The 23347-nt window shown below is 42.5% G+C and overlaps 1 protein-coding gene across 3 annotated transcripts in view; it reads left to right on the forward strand.

Moving 5' to 3' along the window:
- Window positions 1-568: 568 nt before the first annotated feature.
- Window positions 569-23347, forward strand: part of ZC3H7A (zinc finger CCCH-type containing 7A) — a 36708-nt gene continuing 13929 nt past the window's right edge. The window contains exons 1-11 of one of the 3 annotated variants that reach the window (XM_084881118.1): window positions 569-706; window positions 12245-12346; window positions 13355-13411; window positions 15067-15264; window positions 17098-17256; window positions 17954-18034; window positions 18127-18165; window positions 19028-19061; window positions 19531-19814; window positions 20371-20572; window positions 22465-22529. In XM_084881118.1, the coding sequence (XP_084737244.1) occupies window positions 15145-15264; window positions 17098-17256; window positions 17954-18034; window positions 18127-18165; window positions 19028-19061; window positions 19531-19814; window positions 20371-20572; window positions 22465-22529 (984 nt within the window). In that variant the 5' untranslated portion in view covers window positions 569-706; window positions 12245-12346; window positions 13355-13411; window positions 15067-15144. The remainder of the gene's footprint in view (window positions 707-12244; window positions 12347-13354; window positions 13412-15066; window positions 15265-17097; window positions 17257-17953; window positions 18035-18126; window positions 18166-19027; window positions 19062-19530; window positions 19815-20370; window positions 20573-22464; window positions 22530-23347) is intronic. The other 2 variants (XM_084881116.1, XM_084881117.1) reach the window with 2 other exon arrangements.

The following is a 23347-nucleotide window of genomic DNA, read 5'->3' on the forward strand; positions in this document are numbered from 1 at the left end:
GCTGCCAGTGAGCTCCGTGCTCCCTCCCATCTATACGAATGAGGACAAGAATGGCTGTTTTGAGGCTCCAAAGAGTAACTGATCACAGATCAGTAAGCACCAGATAGCACTTGCTACATAGACAGCCTCTCCCGGAAGGCTTCCTGATACCCAAACTAGGTCAGTTCCCTGCTAGATGCGGTGCTAACCCTAGGGCAGCAGATTAGAAAAAAAACCGAAAAAAAAAAAAAACCCGAAAAAAAACCAAAACACAAATGCACAAGTCGCGTAAAAATTTGAACGTTCCGTCCACCCAGCAGTTGGCAGCCCTGGGGTGTCCTGGACACGATCTGGCTTCTTATTGGCTCCACCCGGCGGGCCAGCGCGCTCGGTTTGGGGACGGGCCCGCGGTCGGCAGGGCCGAGGGTCGCTGCCGCCGGTGCCAATCCCGGGCCCCGTCCCCGCCCGCCCGGCCCGACGTGCGCCGCGGCCGCCCCTGGCACCGACGCTCGCGGGCGCAGCCAATGGCGGCGCCTCTCCGGCGGCTCGCGCGCGGCCTCCCGCCGCCAGAGGGCGCTGCGCGGGGGCCGGGAAGCCGCCGCCGCCGCCGCCGGTCGCGGAGGGAAGCTGCGAGCGAGCGCCGAGGCCGCCGCCGCCCCTGTCGCCCGCTCCCCCGCGCGCCGCCGCCCTCTTTCTCGCCCGCTGGCCGGCGCGGCCGCCCCCGCAGGTAGGTGGGCGCCGTCGGGGCCCGCACACCCGCCGCCCCTCCGCCGCGCGGGGCCCCCGCCGGGCGCGCGCCCGCCGCCGCCGCCTCGTGCTCGCGCGCGGCCGGTAACGGGCCCCGGGCGGGGGAGGGGCGGGCGCGGGGTCCTCGGAGGCAGCCCGGGGAGTCTGGAGTGGGGGCTCCGCCACGAAGCGGGGCAAGGTCCGGGGGCGCGCCCCCGATCGGGCCACGGATTCTCGGTCCGCCGTGGGCGCGCGCGCCCGGGGTCTCCTCCCCTCCCTCCCCATCTCCTCCTCCGGGTTGGCGGGGGGAAGAAGGGGGCTCAGCCGGAGGGTTGGGGGCGCTGGAGGGTTGGGGGCGGAGGGGGCGCGGCTCCGGGAAGTGGGGCGAAAAGCGCTGCTTCTCCCTGCCATTCCGCGCCAGCATGCATTTCCGTTGGCTGGACACCTCCTTTCTGGCTATTGAACTCCAAAAGACATTTTCTTTTTTCGTTATCTGTGTCTGTTCCGGTCATCGCGGTGTTCCTAATTCAGTATTTTGGGTTTTGGGGGGCGGGAAGGATGCACGCGGAGTGTGTGGCTCATTTATTTCGGGTTAGTCCCTCCCCCGTGGGCCCCCCCCTTTTTTTTTTTTGCGCGGGACACACGTCGGGAACGCGCGGCGAATGGCTTCTCGTCTTTCTTGTGGACGCGGAGACCGCCGGGTTTAGGTGTCTCCTGCCCACCCTTGGAGAAGGAGGACCTGTCAGTTGCCATGAGCGAGAATTTCCCAGTGGAGGGGGTGGTCATCGCAGGGGTGTGGCCAGGCTGGGAAGAGGTTGTGCCTGCCCCCTGATTGGGTGAACTTGTTAGTGGTTGGGTATTTCCCCCGTCTTTCCCCCCAACCCGCACGATTAGGGATGAAAGGAGGTACCCGCCTTAAATTTAAAGAGCAAGGATCTGCTTGAACTAGAAGACCTTTGCTTCCCAGGAAGGTGGCCACTGACCCCAGGGGACTCTTGAGCACTTGGAATATAGGTAGGCCGAATTTTGGCGAATAAGACACACCTGATTTTAAACACTTACAATGGGGGGGAAAAAAGGTAAAATATCTCGTAATTTTGTTAAAATATTTTTATTGATTTTTTTAGGGAGAGAGGAAAGGAGAGGGAGAGATAGAAACATGGATGGGAGAGAAACATCATTGATTGGCTGCCTCCTGCATGCCCCCTTACCCGGGATCGAACCTGCATCCCGGGCGTGTGCCCTGACTGGGAATTGAACCGGCAGCCCTCTGGTTCTTGGGTTGATGCGCACTGAGCCACATGGCGGGGTTCATATTTTTCTATGCTTCAATAATACACGTTGAGATGATATTTTGAACGTATTGGGTTAACTAAAAAGACGGCATTTAAATTCCCGTAGTGGGGTCTCCCGGCCGGAGCTTTTTTTGGCATTTAAATTCAGCTCTGCAGGCATTTACTTTTTTTTTTTCCCCCCCCCCCTCTATCTTATCTATTTTTTGAGTTAGTTATGAAAAGTAAAAACATTTATAAAGAAAATGTTTATTATTAAAGTTATCTTGACCCACTCCTTGCCGGGAACTAAAGTTCCCTTTCCTCCGATAAAGGTTAAAATTAATGTCACTTTTACTTTTACTTTTGTTAATATGGCGGCTTGAAAATTTAAAATTAGATATGTGGCTAACATTATATTTCTGTTGGGCAGGGCTCCAATGAGCCTGTGAATGGGGGCAGGGGCGGGTGGAAGCCTATGCCATTTGCTTATCTTTTCCTGCTTCTCTGATGGCATCTGGCCTCCTGTTCTGTAGGCTCTCCAGGAATCCCCACCCCCTTCTCACCCTCGGCTGAACTGAACTTTTGAGCTGATTGCATAATGAGGATCTTGTCCTAATACGCAGAATAATTCATGTTCACGGGCAGAATTTTTTTCAAAAAGAAAGGTCTATCCGCTGTGTACTAAGAGTCTGGAAACAGTCATGTAATGTTTAACTCAGAATCAGGTCATATTGAGGTTGAATGTTTTCATTATTTTAAAAAATATATATTTTATTGATTTTTACAGAGAGGAAGAGAGAGGGATTAGAGAGTTAGATACATCGATGAGAGAGAATCATAGATCAGCTGCCTCTTGCACCCCCCCCACCCCCCCACTGGGGATGTGCCAGCAACCAAGGTACATGCCCTTGACTAGAATCGAACCCGGGACCTTTCAGTCTGCAGGCCGACGCTCTGTCTACTGAGTCAAACCGGTCTCGGCAAAGGAGACACTTTTTAAGCGAGGTGCTTTTCTTTGAGGTTTTGTCCCAACAAGAAATCTGCTTTTTTTAAAATTTTTATTTTTTATGAGTTTAGCAATATGTTTAGTTAATTAATATTAATTAATTTCACATAACTTATAAACCTCAGTAAGAGAGAGTCAGTAATTTTCTATTTGACAAAAACCAATAAAACCCAGAGCCTTTGTATTTTATGAGAATACCTAAATTTGGAGCAAGATATTAATGTGGCCCTTGAGAAGACCTCATCTGCAGTCCTGGGCATGTCACAGGCAGTATGTATGACTGGGCAAACTATTTGTCCTGAAGACTTTACATCTTTTTTTTTTTTATTTTTTAAAAAAATATATTTTTATTGATTTCAGAGAGGAAGGGAAAGGTGAGAAGATAGAAACATCAATGATGAGAATCATTGATCGACTGCCTCCTGCACGCCCCCTACTGGGGATCGAGCCTGTAACTCAGGCATGCGCCTTTAGCCACAATCGAACCTGGGACCCTTTACTCCGCAGGCAGAGGCTTTATTCACTGAGCCAAACCAATAGGAGGAACAGATTGACTTTCTCAGTGAACCAAAACTCATAGGTCGACGCTCAACTGCTGGGCCACACTGGTTGGACAGAGTCTTCACATCATTTTTGTTGATTCCTTCCATACAGAGGAGGTGTATGAGGTGAGATGAACCCTGTACCCTAGCAGGGCTGCGCTCTGGAGGAGGCAGTTGGCATATGTATCTGATTTCAAAATGAAAGTCCAGGGGGGCGGGAAACATTATCAGATTACCTTTCTGATGTTTAGCAACAGCCTCCATCACCGCTTTTTCACTTTCAGTGAAGGGGAAAAGTTGTCTCATAAAGTATCCAGTAGGAGAGACAGGTGCAAGAAGGTGGTAGAACATCTGTAATAATGTTTCACTGACTGGATTTGTAGTCATGAGGATTATATTGTATCCACATGCTTTTGTAAGTGTTGCCGGAGCGAGCTAATACATTATTGCAAGACAGGCTTTAACTATTTGTTTGCCTGTTTGTCTAGCCAATACACAGAAGCTTGGGTCTGATGGCAAGTACAATTTTTCACTTGAAACTTCAGAATATCTTTTAAGGCAAAAGTCCTAGCACAGTGTCCAGTTCCCTGGGGGCATGTTCTCTGGTCCTGAGTTAGAACATCTTGTAAATAAGGCCCTTTAATATTTCTTCTTAGTACCTAAGTACATTATAGTAGGGCAAAGTGGACTTCCCTGGAGTAAAGATCCTTCACTGACTACATTCCTGTGTGAACCCTCTGCTTTGTCTAAATCACTTTAGATTATGTTCCTTGAGCACTTACGTCAGTGTATATGCAGGCATATGTTTATTTTGTTCCTCTTGAGTGGCGTTCAGGTGTCCACCTGTCCGTCAGTGCTGCGTTAGTCTTTGCGAGCCGAGCCCAGGGCCAGCTTACCTGAGCCCCTCCTCCTCCAGGCGAAACCACCACTTACAGGGCAAAGGAGGGTGGTGGGTGAGTTCGGGCTGGGAGCCAGCCTGTCTGGCTTTGAAATCTGGCTCTGTCCCTTGGTTGCTGTGCTTCAGTTTCCTCATAGGACCTATGTGTTAAGGTTACTATAAGGATTAAAAGATTTAATACATGTAAAGCACTTGGAACAATGCCTGGCATGGAGTAAGCACACTAGTGTTAGCTGTCATTCCTACCTGTGCTATTGCAGTCATCTACCTGGGTGTCTTCTGTTAATGGGAGCTAGTTTCTAAAGTTGCTAAGGAAGACTGAAATTTTAAATTGTTCACTTATGAGCTCTGTACATTGTACTGGACTTGAGTATAATGAGTTTCACCTAACAGGCCCTGAGTAAATACTTAAAGGAATTATAATAAAGATCCAGGGTATTTTTTTTTTGTTGTTGTTCTTATAAAAAACTTGAGAATGAGTAACAAATTTTAAAATCGGCTGGTTCTGGAAAGATGATGTTCTGGTTTGTAGGAGTTTAGTTAATTTAATGAAATTCATATCTAATTGAATTTCTTGCCTTAAAAAGCTTCCCTATCCCCAACCCACTTCCTTTTCATTTAAGGCACATGTGTCAAACACAAGGCCCGCGGGCCAAATCCAGTCCGCCAGGCCTTGCAATGTGGCCCGCACCGCGCTGTCATCACTGCACTCCGCTGTCAGTTTATGACATTGTCAGTTTATGACTGTTCAGTAAACCATTCGGCCCGCGATTTAGGCTGGATTTTAGATTTTGGCCCTTTCTCTGATTGAGTTTGACACCCCTAATTTAAGGAGAAGGGATGGGTCTGACTTGCTTTCCCCTGGCATCCCAGCACTGTTTCAGGAGTCTTATGGTTTCAGATTTTTCTCTCTGTCTGTCTCTAGTTGATTTACTCCCCAACTTGCTCCCCTGCAGGGTTGGGGCAGAGTCCCCTACAGCCAGCTCTGCTTATGTCCGGCCATTTCCTCCCGGACACCCTCCTTTCTCCTGCTTGCCTGTTTTTGTGAACAGTTTTACCAGGTTTTAACTCTGGGGCCTCTCAACTTTGCATTCATTCCTTCTTCCATTCAAGCTTTTCTTGACCTGGTCCTAGGTATTGTGATGCAATCAGGAGTAAATAACACAAGGTACCTCTTAAAGTGAATAATGGGAGGTGATGACAATTTAGGGCGGAAAGGGAAGCCTCAGGTACACTTACTATGAGCCAGGACTCCAGACCGAAAAGGAGCCAGCTCTGGGATCTGGGAAGCGTGTTGTGGGCAGAGGGATCAGCAGGCACAATGGCCCAGAAGAACAGAGCCCTTGACTCATGTTAGGAACACACCGAAGGCCAGTCTGCCGGGAGCTGAGTAAGTGAATCAGGGTGAGGGCGTTGTGAAAAGACTTTCGGGAAGTTAGTCCTCCCAGATCTGGTAGGTCGAGGTAAGGCATCTCGGTTTTCTTTTAAATGCTTAGGGAAGTCAGTGAAGGGTTTTAGGCAGAGCTAATAACTAATTTCTGTTTTTAAAAGAGCATTCCTTTTAGTTTACTGTAGGACATGAAAGGGGGAGGGGCAGAGGAAATGACTGGAGCTGAGACAGAGGCTGAGAGAAGAGAGGAGGATATGACAGCATTCATACGAGATGGTGAGACAAGGCCAAGGAGGTTTGAGTGGTTGGATTTGGGATGCCTGCACCAATTTTGATGGTATCTTCCACAGGCTTGTCAGTGGGTTGCTTGGATGCGGAATGTGAGAGAGAGAAAAGTGTAATGCCAGGTTTTTGGTTTGAGCAACTGGCCGGAAGGTTTCATTACTAAAAAGGTAAGATGGGGCCAAGCCTTAGGATTGGGAGGAGGGCAGAGGATTGGGGCCACTGAAGTCAGGAATGCTGATTAAAAGTCAGAAACAGAGCCAGGTGGCCTGGCACATATTGCTATAGAATAGAGGACCTTTTTGTAAATGAAGTTTGGGCAACTGGGCAGCTATTTGGGAGGAAAATATAGACAGTGTATCTTTATATCACTCCTTATAGTAAACTGGCAGATCTGATTTAAAAATATGTTTAATGAGAGGATATGAGTACTAGAAGAAAACATGGATAATTATTTTATAATCTCAGTGTTGAAGGCATTTCTGAGTATGTCAAAACCCAGAAGCCATATCTCTCACCTCCTGGTTGACAAAGGTGAAAAGATTTGATAATTTCTGGGGAAGCAGTGAAATAGACACCCTCAAGTACTGTTTCTGGGTAGGGTCATTTGGGGTAGCTTGGCAATAGCTGGTAAAATAACGACAACATATATTCTTTATCATATAGAAATTCTTTGAAGATACACATATGTGAAAGGTCCTGTGTATCTGATGGATTTTAAAGATTGGAAACAACCAAATTGTTCATCACTAGAGACCTAGTGAAGTTACAGTCCAACCGTATTCTAGAACAGGCTACATGGCTGTTAAGGATAAAGCAGTTTTTCAGGTGCTGATATGGAAAGACCCTCTGGATTAGGTGCTTCAGGAAAAAGCAAGGTGCAGAACACGTTAGGAGCCCCAGGTTGTAGCCTATATAATAAAAGCCTAATATGCAAATGGACCAAACAGTGGAATGACTAGTCGCTATGACATGCACTGACCACCAGGGGTCAGACGCTTAACACAGGAGCTGCCCCCAGCCCACAGGCCCCAGGCCAGTCTAGGTGGGTGCCAGCAGGACCCCCTTCCCCATTTCCCCGCCGGTCACCCCACAGATCAGCTGTGATCATTGTCCAGGCCTAGGGACCCTACTGTTGCTGTAGTAAAAATAACATGCATGGGCTACTTTTAACTTATTTTGAAATGTAGACTCTCAGGAAATTGCAAAAGTATGTAGATTTCCAGTGGTGCCATCTTATATAACTATAGTGACATCAAAGCCAGGAAATTGTCATTGGTGTAATACTGTAACCAAGTACACCTTACTCTGTTTTCGCCAGTTTTTACATGCACCTGTGTGTGTGTGTGTGTGTGTGTGTGTGTGTGTGTGTGTGTTCTGTGGTCTATGTCTATACACAGAAAAACTGGTAACAGTGGTTGATTGCTCTCAGGAAGGACAAAAAGGTGGTTGAGTGATGGGGTTGTGTGGATATATTTCTTTCATTGTCATAATAAGATACTATTGTACTTTTAAAACAGTTTATAATGTCTGTGAGTCATCCCAGGTAGAACTATCACATCCGTGGAGAGTATCAAGATCTGCCTGGGGATGGCCTGGGGAGTGTAGAGGGCCCAGATGAGGGTTTTTGACAGCTGGGCAGTGTGGGAGGCCCTGAGGGAGAGTGGTTGGGCGGGAGATGGTCTGATGAAGCCCAGGGCTCTCACAGTTAGAAGTCAGTGGGAGATGGAATCCCAGGTCCAAGGAGGAAGTGGACACCTGTGACATACAATGACTTGAGTTTGAATAAGAAAAAAAAAGGGGGGGGGAAACGACTCCTGATGGTGTGTCTCAGTGGTTGAGCATTGATCTATGGTTTGATTCTGGTCTGGGCACATTCCCAGGTTGCAGGCTGGATCCCCGGGGTGGGGGGGTGGGGTGGGGGGAGAGGAAGGGGAGGCATGCAGGAGGCAGCGAATCAATGATTCTCTCTCATCTTTGATGTTTCCATTTTTCTCTCCCTCTCCTTTCCTCTCTGAAATCAATAAAAATATATTTAAAAAAAACCTGACTGTTGGGTTAACTTTATTAAATTCTTAAATTCTTTCTATCATTAAAATTGAGGCAAGATTTTAACTGGATCCAAAAGTTAGATGGTGTATAATGCATAGATATTTTTCTTTCAAAATGGGAGGTGGAGGAGGCTTATTTTATAGGTAAAACTAATTCACAGTGAAAAAAAACACACAAACCAACCCAGAACAGTGGTTGGTGGGTGGCCAGCTGGGGAAGGGGCATGAGGAGTGACCATGACTGTATATCACGATTGGGGTCTGGGCTACATGAATTTATCTTTTGTCAAAACTTGCCTTAAAATGTGTGCATTTACATTAAGGAACCTAACAAATGTTGAATTCTAGGTAAGGATAAATATGTTGAAGAGGTTAGAGGTGAATTATAATTGATGAATTAAATGTAACTCACTTTGCAACTCACTAATATAATGCAGGTTGATGGAAGGCCAGAAGGATGGGCAAATGGGTAAAGACAGGCAGATGTGATCAATATAGCAAAATATTAATTGTAGAATATAGGTACGGTGTTGGTATATGGTGTGCCTTGTGGAAAGAAATTTAAAATTTGTGTGTGTAAAATTTTTCATAATATTTTTTTTGGGAAAATTATAGAACATTTCATGTTCTGTCATATGTCTAAATATCACTTGATACTATGCTTCCAGATCTTTAACATGTAAAGGAAGCGTATACTTCATGTGAGTCTGCATCTTATTTCCTCTTAATCACTTATCTGAGTTGTCAGCTCTTTGCCACCTGCCCTTTGTCCCTAAGAGGTCCAGGTTCAAGGTTTCCCAGCACTAGCTGGAGAAATGGCCCCACGGCTATTAGTTTGGTGGATTATCACTCCCCAGACATCCCTTCTTATGGGTAGCTGCCCCTTTTGAACAATAGGAGGAACAGATTGACTTTCTCAGCGAACCAAAACTCATTTCTCACCAGGCTGGACAGAGGTGGGGAGAGTTTTGCCATTCACTGAAGAGGGAACAGTGCTTCTGAGAACTGGTGTCTGCTTTTGTCCCAGCCTTTGGGCCTGGCTGCCATAGACTCAAGGCTGCTCTGGGGGCCTCTGAGCTCTGAAGTGCTGCTGTGAGGTGGCCCTGCTTAAAACAAAACAAAATAAAATAAAAGCCACCTTAGTGGGCCTGGAAGGGCCATCTTTCCAAGGAAGGGCTCAGAGGCTACATAGACTTTTAAGAATACTTATAATTCATTTACAGGATTCAAAAGAAAAGTTTTAAAGGTATTCAGTGAAAAGACCCATTCAGCTGCTGCTGCTGTAATTTTCTGGGATTCCATCTGGAGTTTTGTTTTTTTTTTTTACAAACAAAAAACTGGGGTCATATTGTGGGTAGTTGCTCCTTGCCTCTTTTTCTCCAGCTTCATTTAGTTATTTCCTTTCTGATAAGACAGTTAATCTGCTCTCTTATTCTCTTACAAATATTGCCTCCTTAAATAACTTTGTACATACAAGTATGAATTACATTTTTTATCATGAAAACAGTCAGACCTGTACCAGTAGAGGGGCTGAATGAACTCACACATTCCTCCCATTGTTTAAAAGGGGCAGTTACCCATATTTTTGGCAACATTGTTTCACTTCTATCAGGGGTCTTCAAACTACAGCCCGCGGGCCACATGCGGCCCGCAGAGGAGTCTGATCCGGCCCGCCAGGTTTTTTGGGCAGTGAGCGCAGCCGAGGTGTTACAGTAGGAATTAGTAGTTCATATAGTCCGGCCCTCCAGCTCTCTGAGGGACCGTGATCTGGCCCCCACTTTAAAAAGTTTGAGGATCCCATTGAATGGTCGGCAAACTGTGGTTCTCCAACCACATGCGGCTCTTTGGCACCTTGAGTGTGGCTCTTCCACAAAATACCACTGCCTGGGCGAGTCTATTTTGAAGAAGTGTCGTTAGAAGAAGTTTAAGTTTGCCGAAACCGGTTTGGCTCAGTGGTAGAGCGTCCGTCTGCGGACTGAAGGGCCCCAGGTTCGATTCCGGTCAAGGGCATGTACCTTGGTTGCGGGCACATCCCCAGTAGGGGGTGTGCAAGAGGCAGCTGGTTGATGTTCCTCTCTCATCGACATTTCTAGCTCTCTATCTCTCTCCCTTCCTCTCTGTAAAAAATCAATAAAATATATTTTTAAAAAAAGAAAAGAAGAAGTTTAAGTTTAAAAAGTTTAGCTCTCAAAAGAAATGTCAGTCGTTGTACTGTTGATATTTGGCTCTGTTGACTAATGAGTTTGCTGACCACTGGGCTAGACCATCTTAAAAATAAATTCCAAGCCCTAGCTGGTGTGGCTCTGTGGATAGAGCATTGGCCTGCGGACCAAAGGATCCTGGGATTGATTCCGGTCGAGGGCACATGCCTGGGTTGTGGGCTCTATGTAGGAGGCAGCCGATCATGATTCCCTCTTATTGATATTTCTATCCCCCTTTCCCCTCTCCCTCTCTGAAATCAATAAAAATATGTTAAAAAACAAAATCAAATTCCAGAAATAATGCCATTTTACTTCAGTGTAAGAGGTTTTTATCCTTTTTATTTTGGAAGAGTTCAAACTTATAAGGTAGAGCAAGTCCTAGGAAAAAGCCTTGTGCTTTCACCAGTTATCAGTGTTCTGCTGTTTCATATCCCTCCCAACTCCCTTTTTTGTTTGCTGGAGTATTTTAAAGCAAGTTCCAGATATTGTATCCTTTCCATGTAAACACTTCAGTGAAGTACCAACCTTTAAGTATGAGATTGAAGTACTTAGAGCTGACAGTATTTAAAAGACAAAAAGAATTAGTACCAGCTGCCAGCCTTTGGGGCATTCCAACCTTCATCCTCACCCCTACACTTAGAAAAAGGTAGATTTAAAGACCAGACCACAGTGGTAAGCAGTAATGAAACAAACATTTCAGCCACATATTTGAAATGTGAGTGACATTTTCCCATCTGTCACGTGGGTCCAAATACATGGCTTATGTGATAAGATGACTCCTGAGGCTTAGATCTCAGGGGTTTGTACCCTGGGGTGATGTGCCCCACCCAGTCCAATCGTCCCCTGCAGGGGACCTTTAACAGCATGTGGAGACCTTTTTGGTTGTCACAAGAGATGGGGGAGGGAGGGCTACTTGGCATCTCGTGGCTGGAGACTGGGATGCTAACATCCGTCAGCTGCGGTGCTGAGCTTGAGAAACCCCAGTTAGGACATTGGAGACGCTCTTTTATCACAGTCTCTTCCCTGCGGTCCTCTGATTTGCTGGGAGCTCCCTAACGAACACTGATTTGTGGGTTAGATACTACCAGCAAGGACACGTATTGACATTTGCCAGTTACCTGGAAGGTAAACACTTTCCAGAAAATTCTAATGGAAGGAAATTCACTTAGATCACTAATTTAAAAAAAAATATTTTTATCGATTTCAGAGAGGAAGGGAGTGAGAGAGATAGAAACATCAATGATGAGAGAAACATTTATCGGCAGTCTCCTACACCCCACACTGGGGATCGAGCCCACAACCCCCCCATGTGCCGTGACCAGGAATTGAACAATGACCTCCTGTAGGTTGATGCTCAACCACTGAGCACACTGGCTGGGCTAGATCATTTATTTATTTTTTATCAGTTGTATCAACAAGGATTATTTCAGAAGTTTGTGTAACGAAATAAGTGTTCAGGTTTAGAGTCTGCTGGTAAGGAAGTCAGACTCCCTCGGAGGCAAGCGGATGTGAAACCTTTTTACTTCTGGAGAGCTTCCAGAACAAAACAAGGCCGGGACTGTTCAGGGCAGCGTCCGTGCGCCGTGTAGGAAGGGAATCAACAAATCCTGAGGCTGAAGGAGAGGAGAGAAGGGAGGGGAGAGAAATGGCTTTTTCCCGGAGAGTGCTTGGGGGAGCCTTTCCAGTCCGCCTGGCTGTGTAACCTGGAGTCTAAGAACCTTCTGCTCTGTGAGCTGGACAACGGGCCCCGCACAGGAAAGGCTTTGAGAACTGAGAGTCACATCGGCATAGAGGGACGCGTTCACAACAAATCAGTGACATAACCTTAAATGATGGGTGCTTTAACTGGACAGGTTGTGCTGCCTGATGCAATTCTGTGTATTCTTTCTTTCCAGATTGTTCACTTAGAAAGTGAATGTGTGGGGTAACATGTCCAGTGTGTCCGAGGAGAGAAGAAAAAGGCAGCAGAGCATTAAGGAAGGACTACAATTTATACTGTAAGAGCTTAATTCATACCTGTGTCCCTACTAACTTTGATATGGCTATACATTTCACAGAGATTAAGAAACCTTTAGTTATATATCACAAGTCCCGTTAATTTGGATGAGAAATTAGGTATTTTGTTCCAGTAGTAATTTTTGCTCTTTTACATTTGATTTCTTTGTGTTCTGACCTGAATCTTTTTTTTTTTTTTTTTTTAAATATTTTAAAATTTTATTTCAGAGAGGAAAGGAGAGGGAGAGAGAGACAGAAAGATCAGTGATGAGAGAGAATCATTGATCGGCTGCCTCCTGCATGCCCCACACTGGGGATTGAGCCCACAACCCAGACATATGCCCCGACCGAGAATGGAATTGTGACCTGATTTATAGGCGATACTCAACCACTGAGCCATGCTGGCTGGGCTGACCTGGATCTTACTGTCACTGATTGTTAGGGCCGAAACCCTTTAATTTCCCTGGGAATGTTAGGCTGAGGAATTTGAACCTAATCTCATGAGAACAGTTCTGATGAATGAAAGTGAACACCTGTCAACACAGAGCTTTTGTGATCAGACGTTTCTGTTGAGAAGCTCAGTCTCTGACTGACCTTTGTAAGGCATGCTGGTGAGGGGACAGGTGTGGCTTGGGTGGATATGTCCAGGAAGAGGTCTTTCTGTGCTGCCCAGGAAGTGACAATCTTCTCCTTACACTCTAGTAAATTGGGTTCAATGGTATTAATGGTTTTGTACTATTTTTAAAATGTTTTTGGCATGTGGAACATTAGGCCTTCTTTTCATAGCAGTAGATTTGAGAAGAAAATGTACTTAGTCAAGAAAGACAAAGGAATAATTTTAGATTTCTTAAATCATGACTACAGTTATGTGTGAATAAGGAGAAGTAGATCTTTAAAACATGTTTTGAACCAGCAGCAAGCTCATAGATCTTCATGTTTAAGATGCCTTCTGGATGAACAAATCCTGATAAGAGCCTGATAATTAAAATGAATTTGTTTTCTCTTCTTAGGTCACCACTGTCATATCCAGGAACACAGGAACAATATGCGGTAATGACTCTGGGAAGGTCGGCTTAAACACTCTTCAGTAGCCTGTGAACTGTAAATATGTAGCAAGGGTTGGCAAACTATGGCCTTGATGACCAAATCTGGCCCGTTGTTTGTTTTTGTAAATAAAGTTTTATTAGAACACAGTCACACTAATTTGTTCATGTATCTTCTATGGCTGCTTTCACAAAATATGGCATTTGGGACAGAGACTGTATGGCCCATAAAGCCTAAAATGTTAGTATCTGAGCATTTACAGAAAAGATATACTGACCCTCATATATAGGACAACATTTGTTTTTTTTACATACTTGGACAGTTGTCCTATATATTTTTTCTCTCTTAGTATAGTATTGAATTAATATATCTTTTTAAAAATTAATATGTCTTTTGAGCCTCTTGAAAATTCTAGCCTACTTCTCATTTCATCGAAAATAAGTGGGACAGAATATGTTGAGAAGGAGAAAGAGAATCTTCTGCTTTTATTTAGGAGAAAAAAGTTCTAACACTGATAAAGTGTGACTCAGTAATAGGAAGAGCCAGGGGTGAATCTATTAATCTATTAATTAGTGAATCTATTAATGTAAGGCATGTCAGTGATGCGAGATAGTTCTGCAGGTTCTTGTCTCTAAAGACTGTTAGTTCACCTGTGGTTTTGTGTCTCTGAGGGACATGGTGCTTCTAATTGTCACTTTTTTGTCTCTGCCTGTCCCTTCCTCTCCTTTATTTTAGTTACTTCTTTCCTCTTTCTTTCCTTCCTCCAAACAGCTGTAGAATCATGAAGTATGATGGTTGCAAATAAATGGAATAATCCATTTACTTTATAATTCAGTTTACAATCCTTACATTTAAATTGGAACTGGGGTCTAAAAGAGGTTAAGTGGCATTTCAGAAGTTACCTCGATTGTCAAAGGTTGATCTGTCCAGATTTCTTTACTACTTAGACCTGAATTCTCAAAATGAGACAGAAGACTTGAATATTTATTTGATCTTATGATAAGAAAGGACTTCTAAAATATTAAAGCTGTGATAGAAAACACAAAGGAATCTTAAAAACTTTTCTGCACATCAGAAGGATGTACATACTTACATAATAAAAAGTAGCCTGAGCAAACAGGTTATAAAAACAGAAATACAAATGGTCCACAGAAATGTGGAAAAGTTCAACTTCACTGGTAATCAAAGAAACACAAATAAAAAAGGAACCACTTTCACTAGAAATTGGTAGAGATTTTTAGTTGCAGGCACACAAGTGCCTACATGCTCCTCAGGGTTGGTGGGATGCTGTAAAGGAAACCACTAAAAATACCCGCTGTTACCGCCTTTGGAAGGCAGTTTAGAAATATTGGTAAGAAGCCTTAAACGTCTCATTCTGTTTGACCTAGAGTGTCCACCTGTAGCAATGTATCCCAGGCACAGAGTTGGAAACATGGACAAATATTTACAGGGTGCTTTTGCTGCATTTTTCTTAATAATTAAGAACTGGATTTTCTCTTGAAAAAGCAAGCAAGATGAAACCCACAATGAGATAGTGGCCTGGATTTTGTAATTTCTTACAACAGTACTTCTTGCTCTGTCAAATTATTTCCTCTGAAGGTGTAGGTACAAAAACTAAAATTTACTTACACCCGACTTGTTCCTTAAATGGTTTCAAGTGGTACCTTTCTTTTTTTAGGTATATTTACATGCTCTTGTGAGAAATCTTTTTAATGAAGGAAATGATGTTTATCGGGAAGGTGATTGGAATGGCTCGATGAGCCAATACACGGAAGCTTTGAATATAGCTGATTATGCAAAGTCTGAAGAAATTTTAATACCTAAAGAAATCATTGAGAAACTACATATAAATCGGATTGCTTGCTATTCTAACATGGTGAGTTGTGGTTTTTAAAACAGTGTTTCAATATAGTATATTAATAAGTCAATATCTAATTTTAGGTGTTTTTTTTTTTTTAATCCTCACCTGAGCATATTTTTCCATTGATTTTTAGAGAGAATGGGAGAGGGAAAGAAATATCGATGTGAGAGAAACATATCGATTGGTTGCCTCCTGCAACCGAGGTACGTGCCCTTGACTGGAATCGAACCTGGGATCTTTCCATCTGCAGGCCAATGCTCTATCCCCTGAGCCAAATCCGCTAGGGCTAATTTTAGTATATGTTTTTTTGTTTTGTTTTTTTTTGAATATGTTTTGACTGATTTTAGAGAGGAAGGGAGAGAAACATTAATGAGAGAGAATCATTGATCGGCTGCATCCTGCATGCCCTCGACTGGGATCAAGCCCACAACCAGGGCACATGCTCTGACTGGGAATCACACTGTGACCTCCTAGTTCATAGGTTAATGCTCAACCATTGAACCAAACAGGCTGGGCTCTAATTTCAGTGTTAAGTAAAGATGTTATTAACTGCTTTTAGAGTTGCCTGAAATTTTGAAAAATCAGCTTTGGGCAAATGTTTAGGGATTTTTAAAGTAACTTGTTTCTTAGTTACTGATCTATAAAGATTCCTATTTGAATATGCTTTGGGTGGAGTGTCACTTTAAAAAAATAAAACTAAAACCAGCCCAGGGAGATAAGATACAAGTGTTCAGAGATAGTGTGTCTGTCAGGTACTTGTGCTAATTATTCACTTCTTAGTCAAGATTCAGTCCTCTGAATAGATTTTTACCCAAAAGGTACCCTGTTTCTCCCAAAATAAGACAGTGTCTTATATTAATTTTTGCTCCCAAAGATGCTCTAGGTCTTATGTTCAGAGGATGTCTTATTTTTCCATGAAGAAGAATACTGTACACATTTATTGTTAAATGAAAATAAAGGAAATTTATTACCTGTATACGGTACGGTAGTACGGTAGTTGTCAACACAAACCAAACAAACTGAATCCTACAGTATCAAGAATTTACTCATTTATTCAATGACAATCATGTCATCATCTTCTGGAACATCATAACAATCCAATTCCTGAATTTCCTGGTGAATTTCTTGTGACTCCATTTCTTTCAGAATCAGTGGACTAAATCTCTCATGTTTAGCCTAGGGGGGCCTTATTTTCGGGGGGATGGCTTATATTTCACTCAGAAGGAAACCTGTAAGTAGGTCTTATTTTCAGGGAAACATGGTAGTTAGCCTTCAAAAGAATTAACAAGCTTTCTTAAAAAGCAATATTTTGATGTGCCTATAATCTTCACTATGGACGTTCAGTAAAACTTAGCTGTGAAAATAAGAAAGGTACCCATGTTGTCACCTAGTTCTTTATTAATGAGCATTCATTGATATTTATTTTGTTTTCTCTAATGTGTTCCTTTCTCATCTCTAGCTGTTTGGGAGTTACATTTTCATTTGACATTTTAATGAGATCCGCCAAGGGGAGACTAAGAATGGTAGGAGAATAGGACAGAGAGTGACACCTGCAGGCATCTGTCAAGTCTAGAAAGTTTTCTTTCTTGAAGACCTGTGGCTTTTATGGCCAAATGGTAACCTTTGTCTGACTGGGTAGCGGATACATAGGTGTTTATGATATTCTTTCTCCTTTTATGAATTTGAAATCTCATACTGAAAATAATTTTAAGAAGGAAAGTAATACCGCTAACCTGGAGTTTAAAAGGAGGGTAATAGCCTGGGGTTGTAATGTGTTTGCATTTATTTACAGGAAGACACCAGTGCAAGATTGTTTGATTGCTAACTATATTTGGTCTTCCACACCAGGGTTTCCTTGATAAAATTATAGAAGACTGTGATAAAGTCCTCGGTTTAAATGCCAGTAACTGCAAAGCTCTGTATCGGAAATCAAAGGCTCTAAGTAATTTGGGAAGATACAAAGAGGCTTATGACGCAGTAGCCAAGTGCTCCTTAGCGGTGCCTCAGGTATGAGATTTGTATTTTCGTCCATTTGTTTACATCACGACCATTTTATTAATTCCTTGTGGGTATATGGCATCTAAAGAGTTAAATTTTCCAACCAGCCACCAGCCTGCTTTAGTTGGAACTAATTACTCATAAAGCAAATGTTTTGACAGAATATAAGTTATAAGTTACAGTTATATAAATTTGTAAGTTATAAGTTATACTGGAGACCTGGTGCTTGAATTCTTGCACAGGTAGGGTCCCTCAGCCTGGCTGTGATCAAGGTGATCGGGGCCCTCTTGCCCAGTCCAGATCAGGTCCGTGGTAGGTTGGGCAGCCGGCCTGAGCTGGAAGGGACCACGGGAGGCTGGCCAGCTGTGGGAAATTGGCTGTGGGAGTGCACTGATCACCAGGGGGCAGCTCCTGCATTGAGCATCATAGCGACTGGTCATCCGGTTGTCTGGTTGTTCCAGTCGTTCTGGTTGTTTGGTTGTAAAACAGTTGCAACAGTTGCTATTGTATATATATATATATATATATATATATATATATATATATATATATAGAGAGAGAGAGAGAGAGAGAGAGAGAGAGACAGAGAGAGAGACAGAGAGAGAGAGAGAGAGAGACAGAGAGAGAGATAGGCATAAGTTTTGCCTAATCTTCATAGTTAGTAAAATATAACTCTTCATTAAATATATATTCTTACTTGTTTCAGGATGAACATGTAATAAAACTAACTCAAGAACTAGCTCAGAAATTGGGATTTAAAATAAGAAAAGCATATGTTAGAACCGAGGTAAGCCGAGTTCTCTCCATCAGGTGTTCTCATTTTGTTTTGTAACCTGGAGTCAATTCTGTTTTTAAGTTCTCGTCTTTGTTTTCTTTCAGCAGTCATTAAAATCAGTTCCTGGGGACAGGGCTACCAAGGTAAAGCTATTATTTCTATAAAAATCATAATATGAAAATGAAGAAGCAAAGATAGGCACATTAGTAGTTTTGCTTTTAATATGTTTAGTTTGTGTTTATTTGAGAACTTTTTATTTCTCAGACACATTATTGGCCTGAGTTTCCTGGCCTGTGAAAAGAAAGCAGGCACTTTGAGTAGTACCTTTCACGTTTACCCAGTATCTCCTGAAGTCTGATGGAACATTTTACAGGGTATTCAGAGATGATAGGTTTTGTTAGAAAAAGTGGTGGAGGCCAAGTAAGTAATTTTGGGAGTCTTTGGGATAAACACAGTTAACAAGTTGTTTTTTCAATTTTTAAAAAAAAAAATATATTTTATTGATTTTTTACAGAGAGGAAGGGAGAGAGATAGAGAGTTAGAAAGGTCGATGAGAGAGAAACATCGACCAGCTGCCTCTTGCACAACCCCCACCGGGGATGTGCCCGCAACCAAGGTACATGCCCTTGATCGGAATCGAACCCGGGACCTTTCAGTCCGCAGGCCAACGCTCTACCACTGAGCCAAACCGGTTTCGGCAACAAGTTGTTTTTTCATAGGTAAGTCTTCTTGGAGCTGTTAGGATGCTAGTGGCCACTGTGAGTTGCGAGTGAGTGGTGGCCAGGCTCGTGGCTCTGGAACTGGCTCCTGAACCTGTCAGAAATGCTGGCCCACAGAACAGACAGGTGGTGCTGCTGGCTGATAGCACCACTCACTGCAAAGATTTACATGTTCCATTTATTTTTTGGATCTTAATTGGGAATGTCTTACAGTGAAGTTTACAGATTCCTTTATAGTTTAGAATCCTGAAAAATACTGTGATTCATTATTTGGTTTAATTTCTAGGCTTTGAACTGTTCTGTTGAAGATATCGAGCCAGGTATGTGTTTCCATGTCATCTTAATCTGAAAAGTGCCAGTGTTAGACATGAGATGTGTTATAGTTGTCAAATGAGATTACTATGTGGTTATTAGTATGAAAGCAAGAATAATTTTGGAAACCACTTTTATGCTCCTGTCTGAGCCTGCACGTGACTGATAATGCTGATATCAGTAAGCAGTCATTGAATGCCCACTAAGGCCTTACCACTATTTTAACAGTTCTGCCTATAAGGGGCCCAGGTATTTTGAGAAAGAAGGAAATATTTTCTCAAATGAATATATCTATGCCTGGGTGAAACAAATTATTTTTAGAATTACATTTGCTCTTTTATTTGAATTGCTTTTACTATTGTATCTATGTATTTATTTGTTTTTATCATTGCTCTTTCTATTCTCTTACTGTTTATTAACATTGGTATTATGTATATACACTGAAAATGAGCGAGTACATTCCTGTCTACGTTACAGATTTATTAACGCCAAGGCAAGAAGCACTTCCTCTTGTTTCTGTACCTGCATCTGGTTTTCCTCACCACCTTGGAAGTGAGCTGGCCTCAGTTTCAGTTATGCCCTTAACTTCTGTTTTGCCACTGCAAGTGGAAGAGAGCTCTCTGCCATCAACAGTTTTGGCAAATGGAGGAAAGATCCCCTTCACAATGCCGGAAGCTTATGTAGATGATGGAGATATGGTCCTTGGAGAGGAAATAGATGACCTCCTTGATTCCGCCCCTGAAACTAATGACACTGTTATGGTAACGTTCAGTGTGACTTCTTTCAAAAAATTAAGGCAGGCTTGTTAAAAAAAGAAAAGGCAATATAAGAAACTTAAAAAAAAAAAATAATAAAATAAAAATGGCAAAATAACCTATTAGATATTTTCAGAATTGCCTACCAGCTGAACTTTGGATTTGTTATCTTGAAAATTACTTTTGTCTTTCTTTGGTGATATAACTGGCTAATTTGGTCATTTTTGAAATAAAAAGATACATACTCTCTAGTAATTAGCCAATTTTCTTCAACTCCTATTGGAACCATATCTATGAAAAGGGTAAATTTTACATTTGAACAAAGAATAGGCATTTGATATTTAAAGCAAAATAAGTTTTATGGATGACGACTTCTCATTCTTCAGTGCACAATAAGCTCTGTAGAATAGATTACTGAGTTTTGATTTTGATTTCAACTTTATGTAATATATCACCCAGTGTCTTGATTTGTTTTTATATATGCTAATGTTAAAAGCAGCTCAGCTAACTTGGAACTGAGATCCGTGGATTGTCATCAGATCTTTTTTTTTTTTTTTCCCAGCCATCAGCTTTAGTCAGAGGACCCCTTCCGACAGCCAGTGTCACCCCTAGCTTACCCTTTTCAGCGTCTCTGTTGAGCGCCTTGCCCATTGGTGCGAGGTATGCCCCTCCATCCTTCTCAGAGTTGTATCCACCTTTGACCTCATCCTTAGAAGATTTCTGTTCTTCTTTAAGTTCATTTTCAATGAGTGAATCCAAACGAGGTAAGAATCCAGTCATTTGTGTAAGCAATTGTGGTTCATTTTCTAAAAATGACAGTTGATATTTGGCAATTATTTGTTTACTTATTTTTATTTTTGCGTGTGTTTGGCAATTATTTAACCCTTGTTAGTTGTACTTAAATTATTTTCATTGTAGCTGAAAATATAAAAACAAAACCTTCAATTTTAAATTCACCTTGACTTAAATGTGCCATTCTAGAGATCAAGAAGCAAAGGAGAACAGGAATGTATGTGGCACTGGGTTTTTAATAAGATTCTTTATTAAGCTGGGTATCTATTGTTTTTGGGAGGTGAAATGACTTTCAACATTTTCTCCAAGAAAGGTCTACCCCAAAAGGTCTTAAAGGCAAGTTATCCTTTTAAATTCTGAGCTGGGCAAATACATGTTTAAAACTAATTTAAGATGAATGTTCAGAGTAATAACAATTAGACCTATTTCAGGCTGCACCCACTCAGCTCAGTAAACTATGCCTTAGTTTTACAGGGATTACTGAGTTTTGGACTGACTTCTGTTTCTGTAATCCCAGGGTTAATAAATATTTTCAGCAATAGTAATATAAATCATCATATTTCTGAGGCATTGATGTGTGGTTAAAGGGAAAAATCAAAATAATTGATTTAAAGATTGACAATGGAAGAAACTAAAATTTGTGGAAGACAAATGGCAGGGAGAAATTAATTGAGTGGCAGGTTAAGAAAAAGAAAATAATTGAACCTAACTATTTTTCTTTATGTTATAGTGAATTCTTGCTTTATATTTTCAAAAGTAGAGGCTCTTTTCCTATTGAATATGAATTATTTTCTTAGTCTTTATTATATATTTTTATTGATTTCAGAGGGGAAGGGAGAGGAAGAGAGAGATAGAAACATCCTATATAATAAAGAACTAATATGTTAATTAGACCAGACTGTGGAACGACCTTCCAGATCCACCTGCTGTAACAACCAGTGGGCGGGGGCAGGGCCAGCAAGCCTGTGCTGCCAGGCCAGCCATGGTGGTCCTGGCATCCCCCTTTCCACAGAGGCGGTGGAGGAGGCAGCGGCACAGTCCCAGTCCTGGCTCCAAGCCTTCCACAGAGGCAGCCGCAAGGGAGTGGGACTAAGCCACAGTCGGACATCCCCTGAGGGCTCCTGTATTGTGAGAGGGCACAGGCCTGGCTGAGGAGTGCATGAATTTTCGTGCACTAGGCCTCTAGTTAATAATAATAATCATTAATTGGCTGCCTCCTGCATGTCCCACACAGGGGATTGAGCCTACAACTTGGGCATGTACCCTGATGGGAAATGAATTGTGACCTCCTGGTTCATAGGTTGATGCTCAACCACTGAGCCATGCTGGCTGGGCTGCTGGTTTTTTTTTTTAATTGATTTTACAGAGAGGAATGGGGGGTGATGGGGGAGGGGGAGAGAGAGAGAGAGAGAGAGAGAGAGAGAGAGAGAGAGACAGAGAAAGAGAGAGAGAGAGAGAAAGAGAGAGAGAAACATCAATTAGTTGCCTCTCCTATGCTCCAGACTGACCTGTGATCAAATCTGCAACTTTTCAACCAACTGAGCTCCAGTAGGCCAGGGCTCTTACTTTTGTTGTTGTTGTTTTTTTGTTTTTAACAGTCTCACTTGGTAGCCCTGCCTTAGTTTCTATCTCTGAAAATAGCTTTGTATTTAAATCATTTTTATCTACGGGTTTTTTTACATCCTTGGTTTCTGGAGGAAAGGCAAAACTCCATATCCCTCTTTGAGTATCAATCTGGAGCAAGAAGGCTTCTAGGAACTGGGATGGAAAATAACGGGGGAAGCCATAGTCAGTTACTAAGTCCTGATGTTCTTATTACTTGATTAGAATGAAAAGGTCTGTTGAAGTTTTTTTATTATTTTAGATCTGCCCACCTCAACTTCTAGAGAGGGAACATCGCTTAACAACAGTAATTCTTCCCTTTTACTTGTAAGTGCCACTTCCTCTTTTGTAAATACATCAGTTAAATTGAAAATAGGTCTTTTACTTAAATAACGGAGCTATTTGAATGGACCAGACAGTCTCCCTAAAATTTTGTGTGTGCTGTGGGAAATAGTGTTAGGATAAGACTCTTTTAGAACATCCACTAATAAGTGCTCTGTGTTTAAGACTGGATCTGTCATAGCAGATTAACCACTATTGCAGACAGTGTTAAGAGGCTTTAGCACAGAGTGAACAAAACAAGGAAATACAGTTGATCCTTGAACCACACGGGTTGGAACTGTGAGTTTTTTTTTTTCAATAAATACCTGTACTGTTTTTGAACTGAGGTTGGGAGTCAGTGGATGTGGGAGGCTGACTGTGTGCATTGATCTGGCCATTTTATATAAGGAGCTAGAACATCCTCAGATTTTGGTATCCTCAGGGTTCTTGGACCCAACCAAGCCCCTGAGGATGCTGTGACAATGGAAGTCTTTGTGGAGTCAGAAGTTGCATACGGATTTGTGACTGTGTGGGGTCAGCCTCTTCATCCCCATGTTGTTCAAGGTCAACTGTATAAGATCAGGGCATGTAGGATGTGCTTGCTGTGAAGCAGAACAATTACCTATTACATTTAACAACTCAGGAAGGGTCAGGAAAAGTGGGGGAGGGGTGTAGAGACCCACATAGAGGAAATATACAAAGAAACCTATTTATTTATTTATTTATTTATTTACTTATTTACTTATTTATTTATTTATTTCTAAGAAACCTTTTAAAATAAAACGCTTTAAGGGACAGAACAATACAGACTTTAGTCTGTGAAG

The sequence above is a fragment of the Pipistrellus hanaki genome, assembly GCF_964339955.1.
Source record: "Pipistrellus hanaki genome assembly, chromosome: 4".
Classification (NCBI taxonomy): domain Eukaryota; kingdom Metazoa; phylum Chordata; class Mammalia; order Chiroptera; family Vespertilionidae; genus Pipistrellus; species Pipistrellus hanaki.